Source organism: Nelumbo nucifera, chromosome 1 (genome assembly GCF_055504915.1).
Source record: "Nelumbo nucifera cultivar China Antique chromosome 1, China Antique-T2T, whole genome shotgun sequence".
In the NCBI taxonomy this organism is placed as follows: Eukaryota; Viridiplantae; Streptophyta; class Magnoliopsida; order Proteales; family Nelumbonaceae; genus Nelumbo; species Nelumbo nucifera.
The window spans coordinates 95,490,784-95,513,502 of record NC_142649.1 but is presented as its reverse complement, the minus strand read 5'-3'; the positions used below and the strand labels follow the sequence as shown (position 1 = coordinate 95,513,502).

Here is a 22,719-nt window from a genome sequence, read left to right as displayed (position 1 = left end):
TATTTATCTATATCTAAAGAGGTGGGTATGTGGCATGGGTGGATTGGGCACATTGGCGAAAATTCCACCTATGTGAAAACAACATCAACTGTATCGCAATGTATTGTGATGTATAGATATGCATGGATAGAATGCACTAGATGGTGGAATCTTTGCTTTTTGGAATTTTTTTAATAATTTTCACAAATTTTCAAAACTTAATTATCACATTGTTTGTTATAAGCATAGTTGGAATTGTTTTTTCATTCCCAACCTGCAAAACAAAAAAGAAAAAAAAAATTATAAGAAGAAGAAGAGAAAAAAGGCAGATTTATTTTTATTTAATCATTCATGTTTATTTTTTTTTTTAAAAACCATTTATGTTCATCTGATGTATGCATTTTGGGATTCCAATTGCAAAAGTATGTAGATCTATGACTACTTTTGTGATTTTATTAATTAGATTTATGCATTTTCTAAACATTCAGAAAAATCAAAAAATTATAAAAATAATTTATTTTATGTCTTTAATGATATTCAAGGTACTAAAACAAATAACTTTAACAGATTGAATGCTCAAACATCATTGGGCGTATTATTAGTAAGGTTACTGTATTATATCCACATGTTTTGGACTCCCCATGTTGATAAGTGTAATGTATTTCTTAGTATAAACTATTAAAATATGCATTTATTAGATTTAATTTATAACTTATTCGTAATTATTTGAATCTTAAGTTTAGTGTTATTAATATATTTATAATATCGATAGAAATTTCCCTAATATCTAATTATATCCATATCTTGTTATCATATTTAGGGGTGGATTGGTCCCTGTCACATGGTGAACTGTGATTTGTCCACAATTCAGAATAATTATGGACTGTGGTGTGATGTGGACCAGTCTACACCACCAATTTTTCATACTCATTAAAAGGGCCTTAGGTCTATAGTGGGATGATGGGACTGGGACCTATAGATATCATATTGGAAGTCAAATGCAAATCTATGATGAAGAGGATTTAAATAAAAAGAAAAATGGAATCCTAAATTTAATTTTCTTTGAAATTGATAATTATAGGCAAACATTAAAAAGCTTGATTATATTATTAACTGCGCAACAAAACCCACTTGATAGTTGCTTCTAAGTCAACCCATTAGAGACCAGAAAGTAGTTATCAGAAAATCCTTTTGGCCATAACAAAGAAAATTGTTTTGAAAATTAGCGATGGCAATTTTTCCCATCCCTGTTAGATACTTGGCCTTCCTATCTAACTGGGACTGCCTTGACAGGAGAGGAAATGGAGATTAATAGGGATATCGGATTGTAGATGAAAATAGGAACAGGGATTGGGGTGGGGGTTAACTTAAGAAAATAATTTTCCCAAAAAGTTTTTAATTAACTAATTTAGGAATTTGAATGGAAACAACAGAAGGAATTGGGGATGGAGCCTTTAACTTTTTTCTTTTCTGTATCAGGGGTGAGGTCCCAGGGAAAAATTTTGGTTGTTGGGGCCAACAGTCTATGTTGTTAAGCAAGGTTTTTAAAACTAGATAAGACAGGGACTGGGATCCGGTTCTCAGGTCGAATGGTTCGACCGTTTGGTCTGAACGGATAGCCTGTTCTGAAAAAATAAATTAAAAATAAAAAAAAAGACAAAAAATAAAAAACGGCCAAAATCATTCCTAGGTCAAATGGTTCGACCATTTGATTGCCCGAGTCAGTGGTTCGTTGACCTAATCAATATTATTTGGCTAAATAGCAGTTTTGGGGTAAAACGGAACCAATTAGGTAACTGGTTCCTAGTTTTTTCAGTCCGGTTTTGAAAACGTTACTGTTAAGAACATTCTTGCAAATGCCACTTAATCATAAATATAAACAAAGGTGTGAATTGGTTAATGTGTTTGTTGGTCCCCAACAGCAAAGTTATTACCCCTGGGTCTTATGATAGGGGTGCAATTTGGGCGGGCCCAACCCGAATCTGAACCAGCGTAGACAGAAATTTTACATAGGTTGGGCTTGGGCCCAAGAAATTGGGCTTTTCTATTTTTTGGGCCGGGCCGGGCCTAGCCCTTAGATAGCCTGAACATGGTTCGAGCCCAACCCAATTATATACACACACATATATATGTTAATTTTGTATATATATTTACATATATATACATACATATTTGTATATATATACATTTGTATACATATTTACCTATTTACATACATATTTTAGAGTGGATTCATTGACCAACCCAAGCCTGGGCCTGAGACCAACCCGGATTCATCAAATTACAATGTAGGTTGGGAAAATTGGACTTGACCTCAGGCTCAGTCCAGACTCAGATCTTAAGCCCAAATTTTAAGGCCGGACCCGGATTGACCATAAACCCGTCCAACTTGCACCCCTACTCATGAATGGATCCCTGCCCCGTTACCAAGATTTTACTATCTAAAAAATCCTTAAGTGGGTTTTAATCAGCATTAAATGGTTAATGGATTATGCGACCATTTTGATACGTCAAAGCATTTCACATAATCACATAGCAAACAGATTAGGGTCATTAAGGTCTATGGGCATTAACTCAGTTTTTTTGGCAAATTTTCTGGGAATCAAAAGTATATAATTTTTTGTGGACAATGAGAGAGTTGCAGCAAAGATCAAAAGCCAAAGAGAGGAAAGCGATTGAGCAGAACAAACTTTGTTGGCCTTTTCTTCTGGACTCTTGTAATTTTCTGTATGTAAATAGAAACAGGAAAGTTCATAGATAGTGCATGAAGCGATAAATTGCTAGCTAGAAGGCTAGTCATGAGCAATCAAGGAGAGTGGACATTTTGTTTTGTTCCTTTGCTAGTTTTTTCTATTGTAATCATTCTCACAGATAATGATGCAATTTTGCGTGTTAGGGTTAAAATTTTGTCAAAATTTTAGTGGATTCAACCTGAACCCGAGCCTAAAACAGTGTCTGTTAATTCGGATCAACCCGATTTTACACCTTTCTTCACTGCTTTGAGTTTGGAGTTGCATCAACTACATAAGTTGGAACCTGATGGCCTCATGATAATCAATTCAGTCGATTCCCTGCAATACAAATATTTTGAAGGAACATTAAGGCTCAGTTTGAAAAGAATATAAATACAAATATGAAGATACAAATTTGTATTTATACTTTACAAATACAAGGTTTTGTACTTTACAAATTTGTATTTGTACTCCTTTGAGCCTAACAAATTATAATCAATATGCTCTTTTAGACCTGATGAAAAAAGTGGGTTACCAGTGCTGACTTGGATGGTTGAATTGTTTAAATCATTAAAGTCAGACATAGTTAAATTTGTATTTTAATAAAAAAACGTTCACATGATCCAAGACTAGCTGATGCAGGCAGTTGAACCATGACTCAGGATCAATTATGTTGGAAAAATGATAAAGAACGCAGAATAGAACTTCTTGATAATTGCTTTCCAAATCGAGAACTTGCAAAAAACTGTAATGTTGTAGAACTGTAAATTATAGAAATTGCAGAGAGAATGATGGCTGAGTTGTGCCACTTAGTCACTATCGTTAAAATCACATTTGCCCCCTACGGTACAACTGAGTGATTACAAATCGGTCACCAAGATAAAACAGCCCACAGGCCATTGGTAGATGTGCACTCGCTTACTAGACCTCCGTGAACCACCGAGAATGATACTCAGAAAATTGACACTCGACAGAAAGAGGAAATTGCGTTGTGTGCGTTGATGTGTGTTTCTGGTTCAACCAACACTCCTTTTATAAAGTGCTCTCAGTCACCCGAATGGATACAAAAGTGTCCTTTCAGAAAGATGTCTCTTCAGAATGGCGCACCTGTTTGAAGAGACAAAGAAAAAGAGACACGAAAAGGAAAAATAAAAATATTTAAAAATTAAATTTTGAAATTAAAAGTGAAACTGTTTAAACCGGTCAAAGCTAAAGCAATTCAGTGTAGCACACGTATTCACATACACATACCCTCACCCTTGCCCATGCCCCATCCCAACCTGACCTAGCTTAGTGCACACGTGTGAAAAACACCCCCAACCCCCCTTCATACATGTGAACATATAGTGCTTTCTTCGAATGGTCCCTATTCATAAAAAGAGCAAATCTATAGATATATTCAAATCAACTCCCTTCCTAAGCATTATGGGACAAAGAAATTATTGAGATTCTTGAAATTTTAAATGCAAATAACATAAGAAAAGGATGAGAGATTTTTGAGATTTTGAATCTCCTCCAACAAATCCTAATCTAATTATTTAGTGATAGGGCCTAGCCTTTGCCAATCCAATCCAAAACTGGCCTGATTCTGTTGCAACTTTGCAAGCTATATTCTGACTTCTCAGATGAGTTAGACCAGAATCAGATTTTACAAGAGAATCCTGTAAACCCAATCTATTTTTACAGGTTAGAGAATCAATTGTTCTCAACCAGTCAACTTTTACATTCTAATTCAATGCTCTTCAACGGAAAATCTTGTTGCTTTGTGCCTTAATTTCTCAACACATCGATTGATAAGTTCTGTTCACCTAACACTAACAGGGCGTATTAGTTAATGAATCATGAGGTTGGTCTGCTTAATGGGTAACCAGCTATTATTGTTGCTATTTATTAGGGGACACACAACATAAAGCATCACCTACGTGACGTGAGTTATATACAATAAATTGTTGAAACCGCTCTCCACATGGCCCCAATTCATTCTTATTCCATCATATCATAAATCCCAAAATTGAGAGTGTCTTTCTTACTTTCCATTTTTTCTAAAAAATACGGACATGTCTTAAATTGGCATAAATTCCGAGCTCTCACCTACACCAACTATATTTTGGGCCTAAAAATCCGGATTCTAGACTGTATCGATAAAATCAAGATCATACAAATTATACAGTCTTGCCCCGATCTAATACCATTACATCAGCTTCAGTATTGTATTAAATGTTTTTCCTCCCTTTTAATAAGGGTTTAGAATGACCTATTCCTATTCCAACTGTTTAATTGGACGGAATCAGAATCTTTTTTTTTTTGTTTAATTGAATAACATTCCCCCATAGAATGATCATTGTCTCTGTCTTTCTTGAAACTAAAATCCCATTTTAACTTGGTTTTGATTCGTATTCTAATTTCTGTAGACCATTCGGATTCCAATTTCAATTCCAAACTACCAACCAAATGGATCCCAAATAACCTTTTTTTTTATGTCAGAATGCAAATTTGTTTTTGCATCCATTATTAATTTGTCCCCGAAGCTCCCTTACTATTTAATGTATGAATAAGATCATTCTTTCTGCTGGGTGCCTCTTAAAGTTGAGATAGGCAGAGGGAGCAGACAAATGGACTAAATAAAGGGGAGTAAAGCCTGTAATCTACTGCTGGGGTCAGCAACTCATATACATAATATATTCCCACGGTGTAACTTGTTTATTAAGTGAGAGAGTAGGTTCCACAAAACCACCATTGTGATGGGAGTGATTGACAATTTAATGTTATTATCCTTGTGGTCCCTTTCCTAAGCTGGCAATATGAGATATCGGTGTTGCTTAAACTAGCATCTTTTCATTAATTGAAAATGACTGATAGGGTAGCTAATGAATCATAGGGTACAGATATCAATTATCAAGATGGCTTGGGAATCTTGCACCTGGCAAGATAGGTATAAAACGTACAAAGCTACATGTATTTCGAGGTAGGATCTGCTCCTCAATTTTAAGTTTTTCTTGGGAAGTTGAATTCAATTTCCAAGATGGGGTACATGTCAAGAAAACAAGGAAGTCATCTGTGTATTGTAACGGACGTGGTGTAATTGTTCAGCCATCCCTACTCCTAATTATCCCCGTGGGATGTAAAGAGTTTAGTATATTTATTTGTATTTTGTATATTATTTTTAGTACTTTTTTTATAATATAAAAATAACAAAAATTAATTTCAGTTAAGGTTGTTCATCAAATTAATGAAATCAATCAATTCAATCTGAATTTGTCATTTTTCTAGTATTTTTTATTGGCTTTACTTCAACAAATTTCCAACCTAACAAGGTTGGATCGGTTTTACATTGGTCATTTATAAATCGACCAAAATCGAATGATTTGATGATAGATATATATTAATATTTTATATTTTTAATATAATTTATTTTATACGGGAAGTAGAAAAATTCTCATATTTCTTAGTCTAAAATATTTTATATCATATATTTAAAATTTAATTTTACTTTTTAATAATGCCACTATATATTTTTTAATTTAAATTTAATTTTTTAGTTGAAATACTTTGAATTGACCGACCATATCGAAAATTGACCTAAACCGATACAACCTGAGTTGGTTGATTTTCACTGATGGTCAGTCAGTTTCGGGTGACCAAGTCAATTTGGTTGGCCAAACAGCCTATAACCGAGTTTTACCAACCCATGGACACTCTTAATTTTAGCTAAATTAATAGTTTAATCTATAATAAATAACAATAATTTAATCTTGAATAATTATTGAAGATTTATAGTGAAAATACATAATTATTGAAAATATATTGATAATGAAAATTCAATAAATAACTAATAAAAATTCAATAATTACAAAAATTACAAAAATACAACGAACACAAAAAAAATATTAAATTAGTCAAGAAATAGTGTAATCTCAATTAATAGTTTAATCTCTAATAAATACCAATCAATAAATTATAAAAAAGTAAAATAAATACAATAAGTACAGTAAATTAGATTTAAAAAGTTAAATAATAGTAGTTTAATAAATATTAATTTTTTTGAAAGTTATTTTCTAGAATTATTAATTGATATAAGTGAAATTAGTTATTTACATTATTATTTAGTTATTTAAATAATATCATTATTTAAATTTTAAAATATTAATTATTTATTGTATTTAATAATCCATAAAATTATAATTTATACTATTATTACATAATTTTGTTATTAATTTTGTAAAATATTAAATTATTATTAATTTGAATGTTATGTTATAACTATTTTTCTACTTTTAAGATTTTTTTTAATTTATTACATAATTTCGTTATCTTAACTATTTAAAAACTAGTTATGTTAAATATTTCATTATTTAAAATATTTATTTATTTAAATATTGAAATAATATATAAAATTTTTAAAATTTTTTGTTATTTGAAATTTATTTATTTTAAAGTTATTACATAACATTAAATACTTTGTTATATGATCGCTTAGCTATTTTTAGTATTTTGTTATTTAAGATATTTAGTTATTGAAATATTTTAATTTTTAATGTTAAATTTTTATTATTTTAATAACATTTAAATTGAGTAATTCGGAAAATCATAATTTATAATGTTAGTACATAATTTCATGATGAATTTTGTAAAAACATAAAAATATTAATAATATGAATATTATTAAATATACTGTAATTATTGTGTTGTGTTTTTAATAAATATTTTAAAATTGTTATATAATTTTGTTTTAATTCAAACTTTCTTTAAATAGATATAGATAAAAAGTGGGGAAGAGGATAAATAGGAATTAGAGATAATTTAGGAGAAAGTGAGGGAGGTAGTTTAGGAGAAATTTTAGGAGGATATTATTTAGGTTATTGAAAAGTGTGGGGTGGAGAGAGAGAGAGAGAGAGAGAGAGAGAGTGAGTGATTTTATGTAATTTTTTATGGGGAAAGAGAGCATCTCATTGGTTGTTTAAAAGTGACATTGAATAAAAAAATAAAAAAGGAGAAATCTTTTTACTTTTTATCTATTTTTTAATTTATGTTAACTTTTTCGTTATTTTTTTCAAAATTTAAAAAAAAAACATGGATTAGCCCAATTCATGGCCTGGCCTAGCCTAAGACTTAGCTCGTGGACCAGCTTGGCCCACGACATGACATAGGCCTGCATGAGCTCAAGCCAAGGACTATACCAGGCTGACCTCCTAAAGTATCCTAGGGAAGGGAAGCATGGCCCGCAGGGCCCGGTTGTAAATAAACTGAAAGATAAAAATAATTTTTAACAAATATAAAAAAAGTAGAAGTTTAGTGGCATCATTGTAAATAGTTAACAATGGTATCATTGTCAATAATTAATTACATGTTTACTATCAAATATGAAAGAGAGAAAGAAGAAAGGACAAATTATAATTGTTTTTGTGTTTTATTCAATGACACCATTGTAATTAATTAAATTTGTAGTGATAATGGTTAAAAGCATGAAAAAAGAAAGTTATAAGACTATAAGATTTCATTTAGGTTATATAAAAAAGAGGGTACAACCTTTTGCTTTTATAAATTGCTTTGGTGAAGACCCATGATGATAAGCTATTGATTATCAGGCTTTAACTTCTTGATCAGCGCTTAACTGAATGCCAATCCTATTTGTTGAATTGCATTATTTAATCTAAAGCCCACAGACCCTTCAGTTAGGGAAGTGGCTGAGGATTCATTTCAAACCAAAATGCCCTTCGGAAACTAATTCATGAATCATCAAAAAGCTTATGATCATATACTTTTATTTTTTGTTTTGGCCATTATCTTCAAGTAAGCCAACTCTGAAACATCTAGGGAGATCAGAATTACTATGGCGAAACAATTGTAATGCCCCAAAGCAATCATAATTAAATAAATTGCATATAGCCTACAACCACCCAATCTCTTAATTATCATTTATGGCTGACATTGTCATTTGACTTGACAGCCCATACTATTGAATTGAAGGAAAAGCTTCCCGCAATCTGCAATAAAAGAAGAAAATTACTCTTCAATTGCCTAATGGAGGGCCTCAGCCTTCAGGTGAGGCTATGGCACAAGCATTAATTAATAATCCATGTTTAGTAGGTACGCATCGTGCAGCAAACCAAGAGGGGATTAGGCCAATATCCGGCACAACTACTCTGAATTAGTTTGTACATAATTGTGGTTTACATTGATAAGAGTTCGAAACAGAGTTTAGCAGGAATTTTTCAAAAGAGAATGCATCCATTACTACATGTAAAATCTGGATTTCCTAGCTACCAACCTCACTCTAGTACTCTCTATCCTACTAATTAACCCAATCTGTACCTAACCATATTACAAGAGTCCTTGTCCAGTTGTCCTACCTCATGTGTAAACATATAACAACTAAGCTGCCAAACCACCCAGTGAAGCTATCTTAGGCAGCTTCTATGAATGAAGATCATCAAGTTTTCCTAGAGAGCTCTGGTTTAACACGAGAATTTATGAAATCATGCATGGCTATCTCATCCTCATCCTCTTGAAGTGGATAGGATTATTCAAGTGATCAGCTCCATTAATCAGGTCTTTCCTTTGCAATAATTAATTGAAGTTGATCATATGGACGATGACGCGCTTGGTTTACGATCGAAGACCTGTGATAATTAATACCCTTTTCCTTTATTTTGGCTGGATTAATTTCTTAGAAAATGCCTTGAACTAGTCATTAATTGTTGTGGGCTTTGGCCATCAGTGTGTGTATATGGTTTATTATCAGAGACAAAGAGTAGTACTCTTAATACTCTACTCATCTAAATTGTTGGACGACTTCATTTTATTTAGTGTATGGACGCAAGAGGCGATCTGGATATTAATTATATTTGGGGAAATTGAAGAAGCATGGAGTGCAATATTACAAGGGACCGGAATTGAATTGATAGAATACAAATGCACCAAAGTATAGACAAATGAAGAATGCCCTACTTCAAAAGCAACGTATTTATCATGAAAGCTGTTATAACCACAAGCCAAGCTGGACTTAGTTAAATATTGGAGAGGAGAGGCACAATAGGACACAGACGTACAGTGCAGTTGAGGCCCATTCAATGAAGAAAACAGCCTTCGATCGGAGAAACCGGCGAGTGTTGTTGCAGTCGCCACCTCACAATCAGACGCACAGTCTGGGACCTCACCACATGTGAAGACTTTATGGACTCTGTCGGCGAGGCCTTCCCCTTCAGATTTTCACTATATTATATATTATGATCTAGCTAGGGCACCCCCTCCACACTTGAATCTGCAGGGAAAGAAGCTCCGAGCTTCTTACCTCCAAAGTATAAAGTTCCTACTTCATTACTAGCTACTTATTGCTTCTCATCAGATCATCTGGGGCCGGGGGAGGGGGGTCGTACTACTGCATCCTCAATGAGGGCTCCTTCTGTTTGCAGAGGAACCCATCTGGGCTTCTGGGTGACTGTACTACTGTTAGTTCGTTTCTGCTACTACTGCACCGCCGACAACTCCTTTCAGGTGTTGGGTGTTGGAGAGTGCGTGGACTGCAAAAAGAATAACATTAAGAGTAGCCATGCATTTTCAGGTACGATCACTCTCTTTCTTGCTTCACTATTCACATATTTTTTTTTTACTATATATACAGGCAATTGGGATCTGCTCCTCACATAAATAATAAATACAAATAAGGGAGATGTTCGCTGTGAGATCGGTGTGAGGAACAGATCCGATCTCCTATCCAGTACGGATCTCACCCAGTTGTGTCCTACCGCTTTCTTAATTCAGCATTGTTTGTGTTTTATGGAGTTATGATGGACTTAGGTTGTGCATACCCCATGATTATAATAAGGTTCACATAAGTTGAAGAAATCCACAGGCTTTGGAAAATAAACATAACTTGTTTTTTTCTTTTTCAAAAAAAAAGAAAACTTGGATAAAGAGCTAGCTTAATTTGGACTAAACTCGGTGGAAATCCTTCAGTTGGAATAAATTGTAACTTCAATTCATACTGTTGATCTGTTCACTAATTAGGGAACAGAAATGTACTTTTTTTCTTTTAAGTTGGATAAGGAAATTAATTAATAGGTTTTTTTGAATGAAAAAAAAATTACCTTGCGCATCCTATGGTTAAGGTCATATCATGGAGACGCAACCTTTTAACACAGCTCAAGAAGCTCAACAGTTCAAACATCGTCTAAACTTTCCCCCCAAAGATCAGCTACACGAATCCTGTTCTGTTATTTCATTCTGTTCAGGACTGTCATATATATTAATCTATTATTAAATTATGAGCTCTTGAATCATTCTCGATCATCTCGGTCTACCCCTGGTTCATCAATTTGTAACTTGTGCACGATCAAACCATGTTGATCTGCTTCCTCCATTTTATTATTATCAGTTTATCACACATTGAAACTAGTCCTAGGGAAAATTCTTCACTTTTAATGTGTTGTGCATTAACCTTTGTGGTTTTGCAGGGCTTCGTGTAGCCATTGAGTGCAAGGATGCAAATGGACAGTTGAAGACGAGAGGAGCTGGAGAGCTTGACAAACAAGGGAAATTCACAGTAAAAATTCCCAGGGAGATTGTGAAAGATGATGGTGAACTGAAGGAGGAATGCTTTGCGCAGCTCCACAGTGCATCAAATGCACCATGCCCCACTCACAACGGCCTGGAGTCCTCCAAGATAATCTTGCAGTCCAACAAGGAGAACGGGAAGCATAAGTTTGGGCCGGCCGGAAAGTTGGCTTTCTCGCCGATCACATGTACGTCGGCCTTCCTCTGGCCTCATTTCAACTACCCACCACTACCAAAACTTCTACCCTTCCCCACCACTCACCCTTGGTTCAATCATCCATGGTACAAACCCCTCCCAAAGATGCATTTTCCTCCTCTAGTCTTTCCTCCACTCCCACCAAAGTACTTTCATCCTCCAATATATAAGAAGCCTTTCCCACCACCGGTACCGGTGTATGAGAAGCCACTTCCGCCACCAGCCCCAGTGTATGAGAAGCCACTTCCACCACCTGTTCATGTTGAGCCACCACCAGTCCCTGTATACGTAAAGCCACTTCCACCACCAGTTCCTGTTGAGCCACCACCAGTTCCAGTGTACAAGAAGCCTTGTCCACCACCAGTACCAGTATACAAAAAGCCACTTCCACCACCAGTTCCTGTTGAGCCACCACCAGTTCCAGTGTACAAGAAGCCTTGTCCGCCACCAGTACCAGTATACAAAAAGCCACTTCCACCACCAGTCCCTGTATACGTAAAGCCACTTCCACCACCAGTCCCTGTATACGCAAAGCCACTTCCACCACCAGTGCCAATTTATAAACCACCATCTACTCCAACCTACAAGAAACCATGTCCACCCATCATCCCTCACCTCCCTCCGTTGCCCAAATTTCCACCTATCCCCAAGCTCCCTCCCATATACAAAAAGCCTCTGCCTCATTTCCCTAAATTTCCTCCAAAATCGTATCACCACCCTAAGTTTGGTTATTGGCCTCCCCATCCACCTTATTCATCCCATCCTTGAGGCATTTCCAAATTAAGGTTCTTGATATTATTAAATTAGGACCCTTCTTTCCATGGGTGTGTTTCATGTACCTATTGATCTAGTTTTTATTGTTTATTGTGGAGAAGAATATTTACTTTAAGATCTACTAGTGCAATAAAGTCATCGATGTAGAAACTAGAAAGCCACCGTCACTTTTTATTTGTAATAATATAGCTGTATCATGTGAGTTGTTACAATTAAATTGTCAGTTTGGGGCCTTGGGACATTTCATGTATTGAAGTTATTTCTTTCTTTTTCTTTTTCTTTTTTTTTTTAGGGAAAATTTTCTATTAGTAACACTCTCGTCTTCAAATTTTAAAATGTGGCAATTCAGTATTTGAACTTTCAAAACGTATAAATTCAGTATATGTCATTAACTAGTTCATTAACCGGCCATTAAGTGGCATTTGAAAAGACACAAATGACCTTCGACTGTCATCTATTTTTCTTTATCAACCATATTCCAAATCCTTTCCTCTTCTATTTAAAAAAGTTGGTGTCACCAGAATGCCCACTGAGACGTAACCCTAAGTCCCCAACTTTTTTGAATAGAAGAGACAAGGATTTGGGACTTCATTTTTTGTCAACATTTGGATGGTTGATAAAAAAAATTAGTTAACATTTAAAGGGCACTTGTGTCTTTTCAAGCGTTATTTAATGACTGGTTAACAGGCTGATTAATGATAGGTTTTGAAAATTTAAATACTGAATTATGGCATTTTAAAATTTGAGAACCAAAGTGGCACTAGACCCAAATTATAGGGTACTAATAGGGAGAGAATTTCCCCCCTCCCACCCCCCCTAGTTTTCCCATTTTGGGCGAGTCAGACTTCATGAATCTGCCTATGAAGAATGCATTTTATTCATTCATAAGGCGGGTGTGGACGAGAGGATTGAAAATAAAAGATAGAATAAATAAAAAAGTGCAGTGCTCGATGGCTTTTCGGTTAATTGGTAGAAGGCGTAAATGGAATGCCATGATGAGAAGGTAGAGTCAGCTTTGGGTCTCAAATAGGATATCCGAAAGGTAAAACATCTAATAATTTGATAATCCAATGTCTACATTATTAAAATTTAGAAGAAATCTAGTCGATGGATCAAAATCTATAAACTCAATGGCATTTTAGCATTACTTAGCTTTGGAACACTGTCACAAGAGGCTCAGTTTGGGAAGAGTGTAAATACAAATCTGTCCGGTACAAAGATAAGGTTTAGAAATATAAACACGGACCATATACATGGTTTTGCATCAAATATATTTATATTTTTTCTCTTCCTTTGTGAAGTAAATTTCATTTGCATTGTTGAAAATACAGGAAAATGCAAATAGGTTAAGTGCAAATTCTGATTTATTTATTGTTTTAGATTTGATTTGTTGTGAAAAGCAAATAGGATGTAAAATGAAGTTATACTACTCACTTTATATAAGACATGAGGAGAATTATCTATTTGAAAGTGCGGTAGAAAGCAAGGTGATAACTGATATGGTTCATTCTATATGGGACAGAATTTAGGTATGAGGAAGGTGCTGGTGCAAATTTCACATCAGTTTTTAGGATGTAAAATTTGCACTGACAGTAAATGCAAATGAGACAAAATACATTATATTAGGTAGGAATACAAAGTAACAATTAAATAAGCCTTACAACACTCCCCCTCACATTCTAGAAGTAAATTCCTTGAGGGTTGGTATTCTACTTGTGGTTGTTGTGTAGTTGTGTGGTGTTTGGACTGTTTTCAGCAGTGTCCTATGGCAAATTATGAATCAACTTCATCGGGGGTTACACCGATCCGCAACACAGCTGGTTCAGATCCTAGGAAGCAAAGAGTTGTCGTCGGTTCATGAGGTATACTCCCTTGTTCAATCGGAAGAAAGCAAGCGGAGTGTGATGGTTACAGCTGAGGGGGAGCAACAAATTGCTTTGGCTGCAATGAATAATAACTACACGGGAAAGAAAAGTGACACTAAGAAGACTGATGATAAAGATAAGTTGTTCTGTACCCACTATCGGCGTTCACGGCATACACGTGACACTTGTTGGGACATCCATGGGAAACCCAAGTGGGCAGTGAAGAATCAAGAACAGGGTAAAGGTCAATGTCAGAAGAAGATGAACACAGCACGGAATGCAGCACATGTGGCAACCCAAGATACTCAGGTTGCCGGTAGTACCCGGGACCACCTTAATAATTCTGACCCCAAGGAAGATATAATGAATTCCTTCAGGTAATACGACTTCTGCATTCCATGTCACTCCCATGGATTCCCCTTGGATCATTGACTTAGGGGCCTCCAACCACATGACCGGTAAGCTGAATTTGTTTCAGACTTATAGCCTTTTGTTAAGAAGGGATAGAGTGAGACTTGCAGATGACTCTTTTTCCTCTATTGCAGGCCAATGATCAATATCTCTTCCCCATGGCCTTAACCTGAATTGTGTATTGCATGTCCCTCAACTTCCTATAAATTTGCTCTCAATTAGTAGTATTACAAGTTCTTTAAACTATAGTGTAACCTTTTTTGCTAACTCATGTGTTTTTCAGGACCTAACATCTGGGAGGACGATTGGTAGAGAGAGCCTAGTGGATGGTCTTTACATTCTCGACAACAAAGTTGGTCTCTCGGTGTCATCCTCAGAGTCACATAGTCACTCAAATAAGAGTCAATTTTTTTTTTGTTTCCGGTTTTCTTTAAGTCATGTTCAGTGTCAGAGTTCCAATATCAAACGTGTCAGTTGAGCAAACAATGTAGAACAACTTTTCACTCAAGTAATAAAAGATCAAATGTTCATTTTCATGTTGTGTATTCTGATGTATGGGGGTCTACTAATGTAATCTCTAAGGGCGAATATAAGTACTTTATCACATTGATCGATGATTACTCTCGCTATACATGGGTAATTCCTATGCGTAGTAGAGACGAAGTTCCAAAGATTGTGAAAGACTTCCAGATGATGGTATTTACGCAGTTCCATGTTGAAATACAGATTTTCCCATCCAACAATGCAAAAGAATACTTCCATGGGGAGCTCAATGAGTTCTTTGTCTCCCACGGATCTATTCATAGGAGATCATGTGCCAGAACACCACAACAAAATGGTGTTGTAGAGAGAAAAAACAAACACCTCCTTGAGGTGGCTCATGGGATGATGCTACACATGAATGTTCCAAAAAGTTTTGGGTGGATGCTATACTTGCAGCTGCTTATGTCATCAATCGCATGCCCTCCAAAGTGTTGAACTACATGGCCCCTCATCAGTTATTGTACCCTCAGTCTCCTTTATTTTCCATTCCCATGAGAGTCTTTGGTTGTCGTGCCTTTGTCCATGATTTGTCTCCATCTCGAGGTAAATTAGACCCTCAGTCCATTCCTTGTATCTTTCTGGGGTATCTCTCCTCTCAAAAAGGGTATCGATGCTTTGATCCCGTTAGTCGTAAGTTTTTTGTGCCTATGGATGTGTCCTTCTTTGAGTCTGAGCCATTCTTCTCTACTTCTCCTTAGGGGGAGAGTAGTAGTTTGGAATAGGAGAAACAGGTTCAGGTATCTCTTCCTTCTATTCCGGACCTTGCTCCTTTTCGTGTCTTCCAACGTACACGCCATAGAGATCAGCGATGTGATAGAGATGTGGAGCAGCTAAACACTGAGCAACCGACACCGTTAGACTTCCAGGAGGTAAGTCCCCTCCCTAACCCTATTACCCATTTAGACCTAAAGGGAGTTAGGTCATGCACTACCAAACACCCCATTACCCATTTTGTCTCCTATGATCACATTTCCCCCTCATACCAAACCTTCCAATCTGCATTTGATTGCATCATTGTTCCCAGAAATGTTGCAGAAGCCTTAAAATGCCCTGAATGGACAGATGGAGATTAATATTCTTCACAAAAATCAAACTTGGGAATTGGTGGATCTTCCAAAGGGGAAAGACCCCACAGGGTGTAAATGGGTGTTCACGGTTAAACACAAGGCAGACGGAACAATTGAAAGGTACAAAGCAAGATTAGTAGCCAAAGAATACACACAAATATGTGGGGTTGACTATGATGAGAGGTGTGCAAGCTGTGAAAGTCTCTTTATGGCTTAAAACAATCTCCCGGAGCCTGGTTCAGTAAGTTTCATATGGCAGTTCAGCAAATGGGCTTCAAACAATGTTAGTCTGATCATACACTTTTTGTGAAGAGATGTCAGGAACAGGTTGCTTGTATTGATAGTGTATGTGGATGATATCATCATTACAGGAAGTTGGAGTTTAGAGATACAAAAATTGAAACAATTCCTTACATCTAAATTTGAAGTGAAAGATCTAGGTCCCCTGAAGTATTTCCTTGGGATTGAAGTTGCCCGCTCAGAAAATGATATCTTTATCTCTCAAAGGAAATACACCCTTGATCTATTACAGGACACATGAAAATTAGGTGCAAAGCCGGCAGATACTCCCATGGATGTTGACCACAAGTTAGGTGATTGTGATGGTGAACCTCTGAAAGATATGAAACAGTTCCAAAGGTTAGTGGGAAAGCTAATTTATTTGTCCATGACCCGTCCAGACATTGCCTATTCCGTTGGGGTTGTAAGCCAGTTCATGCACTCTCCTAAGAAACCACACATGGAGGCAGCATAGAGAGTTTTTAGGTACTTGGAAAAAATATCCCGGAACAGGACTACTATTCAGTAAACACAATCACCTAAAGGTAGAAGTCTTTACAGATGCTGATTGGGCAGGTGTTGTGGATGACAAAAAGTCCGCAAGTGGGTATTGCACATTTGTAGGAGGAAATCTAGTGACCTGGAAAAGCAAGAAACAAAGTGTGGTAGCAAGGTCAAGCGCTAAAGCTGAATATAGAGTTATGGCACATGGGGTGGCTGAAGTCCTTTGGCTAAAGAATCTTCTAGGGGAGTTTGGAGTTATTATTCATAGTCCTATGTCTCTTTACTGTGACAATAAGGCTGCAATAAACATTGTCAGCAACCCTGTCCTACATGAGAGGACAAAGCACATTGAGGTGGACAAACACTTCATAAGAGAAAAATTGGAAAAAAGGGAATTTTGCATCCCTTATGTCAACTCCAATGAACAAATTGTTGATGTCCTCACAAAGGGGCTTCCATACTCGCGGCACAATGAGTTATGTGACAAGCTGGGCATGATAGACATATTCAGCCCAACTTAAGGGGGAGTGTTGTAAGGCTTATTTAATTGTTACTTTGTAGTTATTGTTACTAGACTGACTTCTTAAGATACTGTCAGTTAGTTACTTTTCTTTTTTTCTTATTAGTTTGGTTCTAGGGTGTGCCGCCAGGGGCATACTTATAATTTTAATTCTTTTTACTAAGTTAGTATCTCCCTCTCTCTCTCTCTCTCCATAAATGATTACAAGCCACAACATAAGCAAAACTGAACTGGGTATAGAATTTGTATTTGATTTTGATTTACAATGCAACAATCAGACTATCAAGAGTCTAATCTCAGTTTGTAAAGAGTATAAATACAAATATATACAGTACAAATGCATACAAAATAATATAAAATATAAGATTTTACATTCTACATATTTACATTTATTCTCCTTCCAAACTGAAATTCAAAGTAAAGACCATAAATGCAGTGAAATAACTTATAGGGAATGCTCCTCCTCAGGCATGTCGTGCAAATTACCGTCGAAAGAAGTTGAGTTGGGTTCGAATTTTACATCACAGTTACTTAGCCCAGCCCAAATTGTGCTCTGGTGACTAAGGTGGTGTTCACTGTTCAGTAGTGTAAAAGTATCGTGAATGGACCATTTTTAGTCGCACTCCATGATGGAAATAGGCGTTTGGTTAACTGCGGATCATTTGCATCCACACTATACTGTGGTAGCAAACTGAATAGATATATCACAATATGTCACCCATTTATCATGGTTTGGACGATTGATTTTTATAACAAAAAATTGATTGAATATTATACCCTCTAACTTTTTAATTGTACAACCCATGGTTCTCATATTTTTATTATTAAGTAATTTTACTCTTTTTGTGTGTTTGGTGGGGGAAGGGGTGGGTAAAAACGAGGACACAATACTCAAGACCCACAAACCCAGAAATATGGTGGTGGTTGCGTGGACGATGCATGGAGCATCTCTTCAAAGGTGGCAGCACTGATCAGCAGAACCACCCTGACGACATGGAAGAAGATATGGGATAAAACTTAACCAAGGAGTGAAGGCCGGCCATTTTTGGGTTAACAATTAGTTGATGAAGTATTCGTGAATTGAGTAATCAGCTCAAAATGGTATGTACAAGCACAGGAATCCGATGAAAATACTGGAGATAGCTAGTTCACAACTTCACACCACAGGTGATACCAATTTCCAATTGAGAAGTGCGAGGGCATTCTCACACCACATTGTACCAACCTGTGCGACCTAGAAAATTTTCCTCTCCAAACTCAATCTTATATATGGAGTCACATAAACCAGAAATTTCTAAATGTAGAAAAACGACAATTCTTTATTCACATGCTTGAATTAAAACCCAATGGCTATGACTTCGCGGCAAACAGGGAAAGTGTAACGTTAGCAGTTGTTTTCTCCTTTGAATTTGGCAAGTGGTCGACACGCTTCAGCCCTCGTAGTTCTCTTCTTCCTCATATTCGCCTTCTTCGTCATCTTCAATGGTGGCATCCTGGTATTGCTGGTATTCCGAAACCAAGTCGTTCATGTTGCTCTCAGCCTCTGTGAACTCCATCTCGTCCATCCCCTCTCCTGTGTACCAGTGCAAAAAGGCCTTTCGACGGAACATCGCTGTGAACTGCTCGCTCACCCTCCTGAACATCTCTTGAATCGATGTCGAGTTTCCTACGAATGTTGATGCCATTTTCATACCGGTAGGAGGGATGTCACAAACGCTCGACTTCACATTGTTGGGTATCCACTCAACAAAATACGACGAATTCTTGTTCTGCACGTTAATCATCTGTTCGTCTACCTCCTTGGTGCTCATCTTCCCCCTGAACATGGCCGAGGCAGTCAGGTAGCGACCATGGCGAGGGTCTGCGGCACACATCATGTTCTTTGCATCCCACATCTGCTGCGTCAGCTCCGGCACGGTGAGAGATATGTACTGCTGGGATCCACGAGAGGTCAGTGGGGCAAAGCCCACCATGAAGAAGTGGAGGCGAGTGAATGGAATAAGGTTCACCGCCAGTTTCCGCAGATCTGAGTTCAACTGGCCCGGGAACCTCAAGCAGCAAGTCACCCCACTCATAGTTGCAGAAATCAAGTGGTTCAGGTCGCCGACTAATACGAAATCCCACAGTCAAAAAATCCATGTTTATGCGTAATACTGTTAATATCAGTAGTTAAGCCAGTTGTTCTGTTAACAGAATACTCACAGCTCGGATTAGTAAGCTTTAAGGTCCTGAAGCAGATGTCATACAGTGCTTCGTTATCAAGGACCATGCATTCATCCGCATTCTCCACCAGTTGGTGAACCGACAGCGTAGCATTGTAGGGTTCTACGACTGTGTCGGAGACTTTTGGAGAGGGAAAGACTGAAAATGTAAGCATCATCCTGTCCGGGTACTCCTCCCTCATTTTCGAAATTAACAGAGTTCCCATCCCGGAACCTGTGCCACCTCCGAGAGAGTGGCATACCTGAAAACCTGCCGAAAGAAAAAGAGAACATTAAAAAAATGTCAGAGATTTTACCATGCACCAAGAAATGGCCCCTAAGCGCAAGGAATCGCATCAAGCAAGATAGATAAATGGTCATGGCTCAAGGTTCTAATCGACGAAGAGTCCTTTGCACACTGTTCCATCACCAAACCCCCAGTAGAACTCTGTAATTTTCATCTTACTCGGGTCCTGTGCAGGTATCTACAGACGTGGGGACAAGACAGAAGTCACAGAACCACGCCTCTTCAGGCAAAGTCGGGCCCTGTGGATTTCAAAGACACGGTGCAATTTCCTATTTTCTTGCTTCAGTCAATTTGCAAAGGAAAAAGCAATATTGGTGGTTGTTGGAACCAGACAAAAAGGAACCCATCTTCAAAGGTTTTACAAATGAAAGAGTTGGCCCCACCACAAATAGGAACCCATCTTCAAAGGCTTAAAAAGAATGATCACAGAGAATTTTTCGACAGGTAAAATTTGAGCTTTGGACTTGGTTGGTCTCTGGGAACCTTCTGATCACAGACAAACAGATTCCTGAATTCTCTGAAAAAGGACGAATTTTACTACAGGGAGTCAGGGAGACACCATTTTCTATAACTCAAAACTTTACCTCAGAAGTTAGTATTAGATTACTTATAAGTTAAATAAGGTGTCGCTTGAACAAGCGTGGTTGAACACCTGAACATTACTGCTGTGACTTGCGCTATCCTTGTGAAAAGACATTAGACATGGAGCAAAACATGACAAAAAGGAAAGTGTATACATTATTGGATGCATTGCATCCTCTATTGTAATTTGTTCTTATATGGTCTCAACATTCAAAACAGGGTAAAATTAAAAGAGCAAGTTATACTGGATCGGAATAAGAATACGGAGGAAAATATGTTCTCTCTTTGAGAAAGAAATTTCCACTACAGACTTTTAAGTGCTCTTTTGAAAAATCAAGAATTAGAAAAGCATTGAAGTCACATTACAAACTAAAGATCACAAAGTTACAGGGAGTCGGAAAGAAGTTCTGAGATGTGAAATTTAATCAAAATAATACATTAGATAGAAGCACGACATCACTATTAGGATTTTACCGCTTTGATAGGATTTTTTTTTTTTTGATGAAGCGCATAGTTAGGATTAGCAAAGCAAATCTCACGCATAACAATCAAAAGTTCAAAAGAAAGGAAATAAATTAGCATATCATTGTTCCAAATATAAACGTTTTAATAAAGCAAGAATCCTTGGACCAAAGCCTGGCTCTGAAGACCTCTATATACAGAGAAATGTATCTGACTATGTAATTCTCAATATTAAGAAAAAATAAATAAAACACGGAATGACACTCTCTGGCTTACGAAAAAAAAAATCAGCAGATAATGAAAGAAACACCTTCGAGTTCAATTGCATACAATTTCTAGAACATGGATATTATAAATTAGTTCGGCATGATTCATAGATCTGGACATTTCGATTTCAACTGAGTTGATCAGCACAAATGTAATAGATTCCAAATTCCACTACTCCCAATAACCGATGAGATCCTCCTTACGACAATAGAAGTGGATGGCATCAAGAAACATGATCACTTCGATTCGGACTATAAATTATACGACAAAGATGGAAACCAAACAGAAGCGGATCGGTAACACAGAATTTGTAAAGACAAAGTGAAAAGTGCAAAGCGATTTACCTTGCAAACAATCACAGTTCTCTGCCTCCTTACGAACAACGTCAAGAACGGAATCGATCAACTCGGCACCTTCGGTGTAGTGACCTTTAGCCCAGTTGTTGCCGGCACCGGACTGTCCGAAAACGAAATTATCAGGTCGGAAGATCTCACCGTAGGGTGCGGATCGGATGCTGTCCATGGTCCCGGGCTCGAGATCCATAAGAACAGCCCTGGGAACATATCGTCCTTCGGAGGCTTCATTGAAATAGACATTGATCCTCTCGAGTTGAAGATCGGAAGATTCGCCTTTGTATTTTCCCGTCTGGTCGACGCCATGCTCGCCACAGATGACTTCCCAAAACTTGGCTCCGATCTGGTTTCCACATTGTCCTCCTTGAACGTGAAGGATTTCCCTCATTCTATTGGTAAGGGTTTGTTTCCTATGGATCTACGGGGTGGTGTGTGTGTCGGGAGAAAAACCAAATTGAAGAAGAAGGAACTATAAATAGGCGATGGAGAGAGGGAATGAGTGGGGGAGGAACATTCGGCAACGATAGAGCGTGGGAAATGTTATTGCCTTATTGGTTTGCTTTGGAATTGGAATTTGGAAGCCAATAGCCATACTCTGGGAAAGCGGGGGATGTTGATGGGGTTGGGCTACCCAGTTTCGGGAGACCAACCATTGTCCTACTCCTACAGGAGTGAACCCCACCCACGTCTCTGCATGAATTTCTTCATGTCATGTCCACCAAAATGAGGGCAGGGATTTGCTACCAACACATGACGTTCCCAACAGTGTCCCTACACCCACCGCAGTCTGCAGCTGTACATTTAGGAACATCTCTCCAATGTACATGGGAACGGAACGGGTAGATGTTCCCAATGTGCGGCTGCAGTGGCCACTTGAGAAACAGATCTCCCGAATTCATTATGAATCCGGATCACCTGCCAATAAAAACCCCAATCAAACCATTCCAACATGATCGTATCTAATATGTTTATAAGAAAAAGCATTTCAAAAATGATTAATTACTCCACTTTCAAATATTAGTTTTAGGATAAGTAGACTGCAATCCACTTCAGCAATGTGAAGTGGTGGACTGAACTATAAAAACCCCTTTTATTAGACATAGGTTGAAAAAATGATTAGTTAA

General features: G+C 37.1%; 2 protein-coding genes across 2 annotated transcripts; one reads left to right on the top strand and one right to left on the bottom strand.

Moving 5' to 3' along the window:
- The first annotated feature begins 9,915 nt into the window (after positions 1–9,915).
- LOC104605562 (uncharacterized) lies at positions 9,916–12,475 on the top strand. Its single transcript, XM_010270381.2, has 2 exons — positions 9,916–10,272; positions 11,165–12,475. The coding sequence occupies exons 1-2, from the start codon at positions 10,101–10,103 to the stop codon at positions 12,226–12,228; spliced, it is 1,236 nt and encodes a 411-aa protein (XP_010268683.1). The 5' UTR covers positions 9,916–10,100; the 3' UTR covers positions 12,229–12,475.
- A 6,050-nt stretch (positions 12,476–18,525) lies between these two features.
- On the bottom strand, positions 18,526–22,256 carry LOC104605561 (tubulin beta-1 chain). The gene is made up of 3 exons (XM_010270380.3): positions 21,587–22,256; positions 19,626–19,895; positions 18,526–19,530 (listed from the first exon to the last, which is right to left on the bottom strand). Exons 1-3 carry the CDS (start codon positions 21,981–21,983, stop codon positions 18,854–18,856), a joined length of 1,344 nt encoding a protein of 447 aa, XP_010268682.1. The 5' UTR covers positions 21,984–22,256; the 3' UTR covers positions 18,526–18,853.
- Positions 22,257–22,719: the final 463 nt, after the last annotated feature.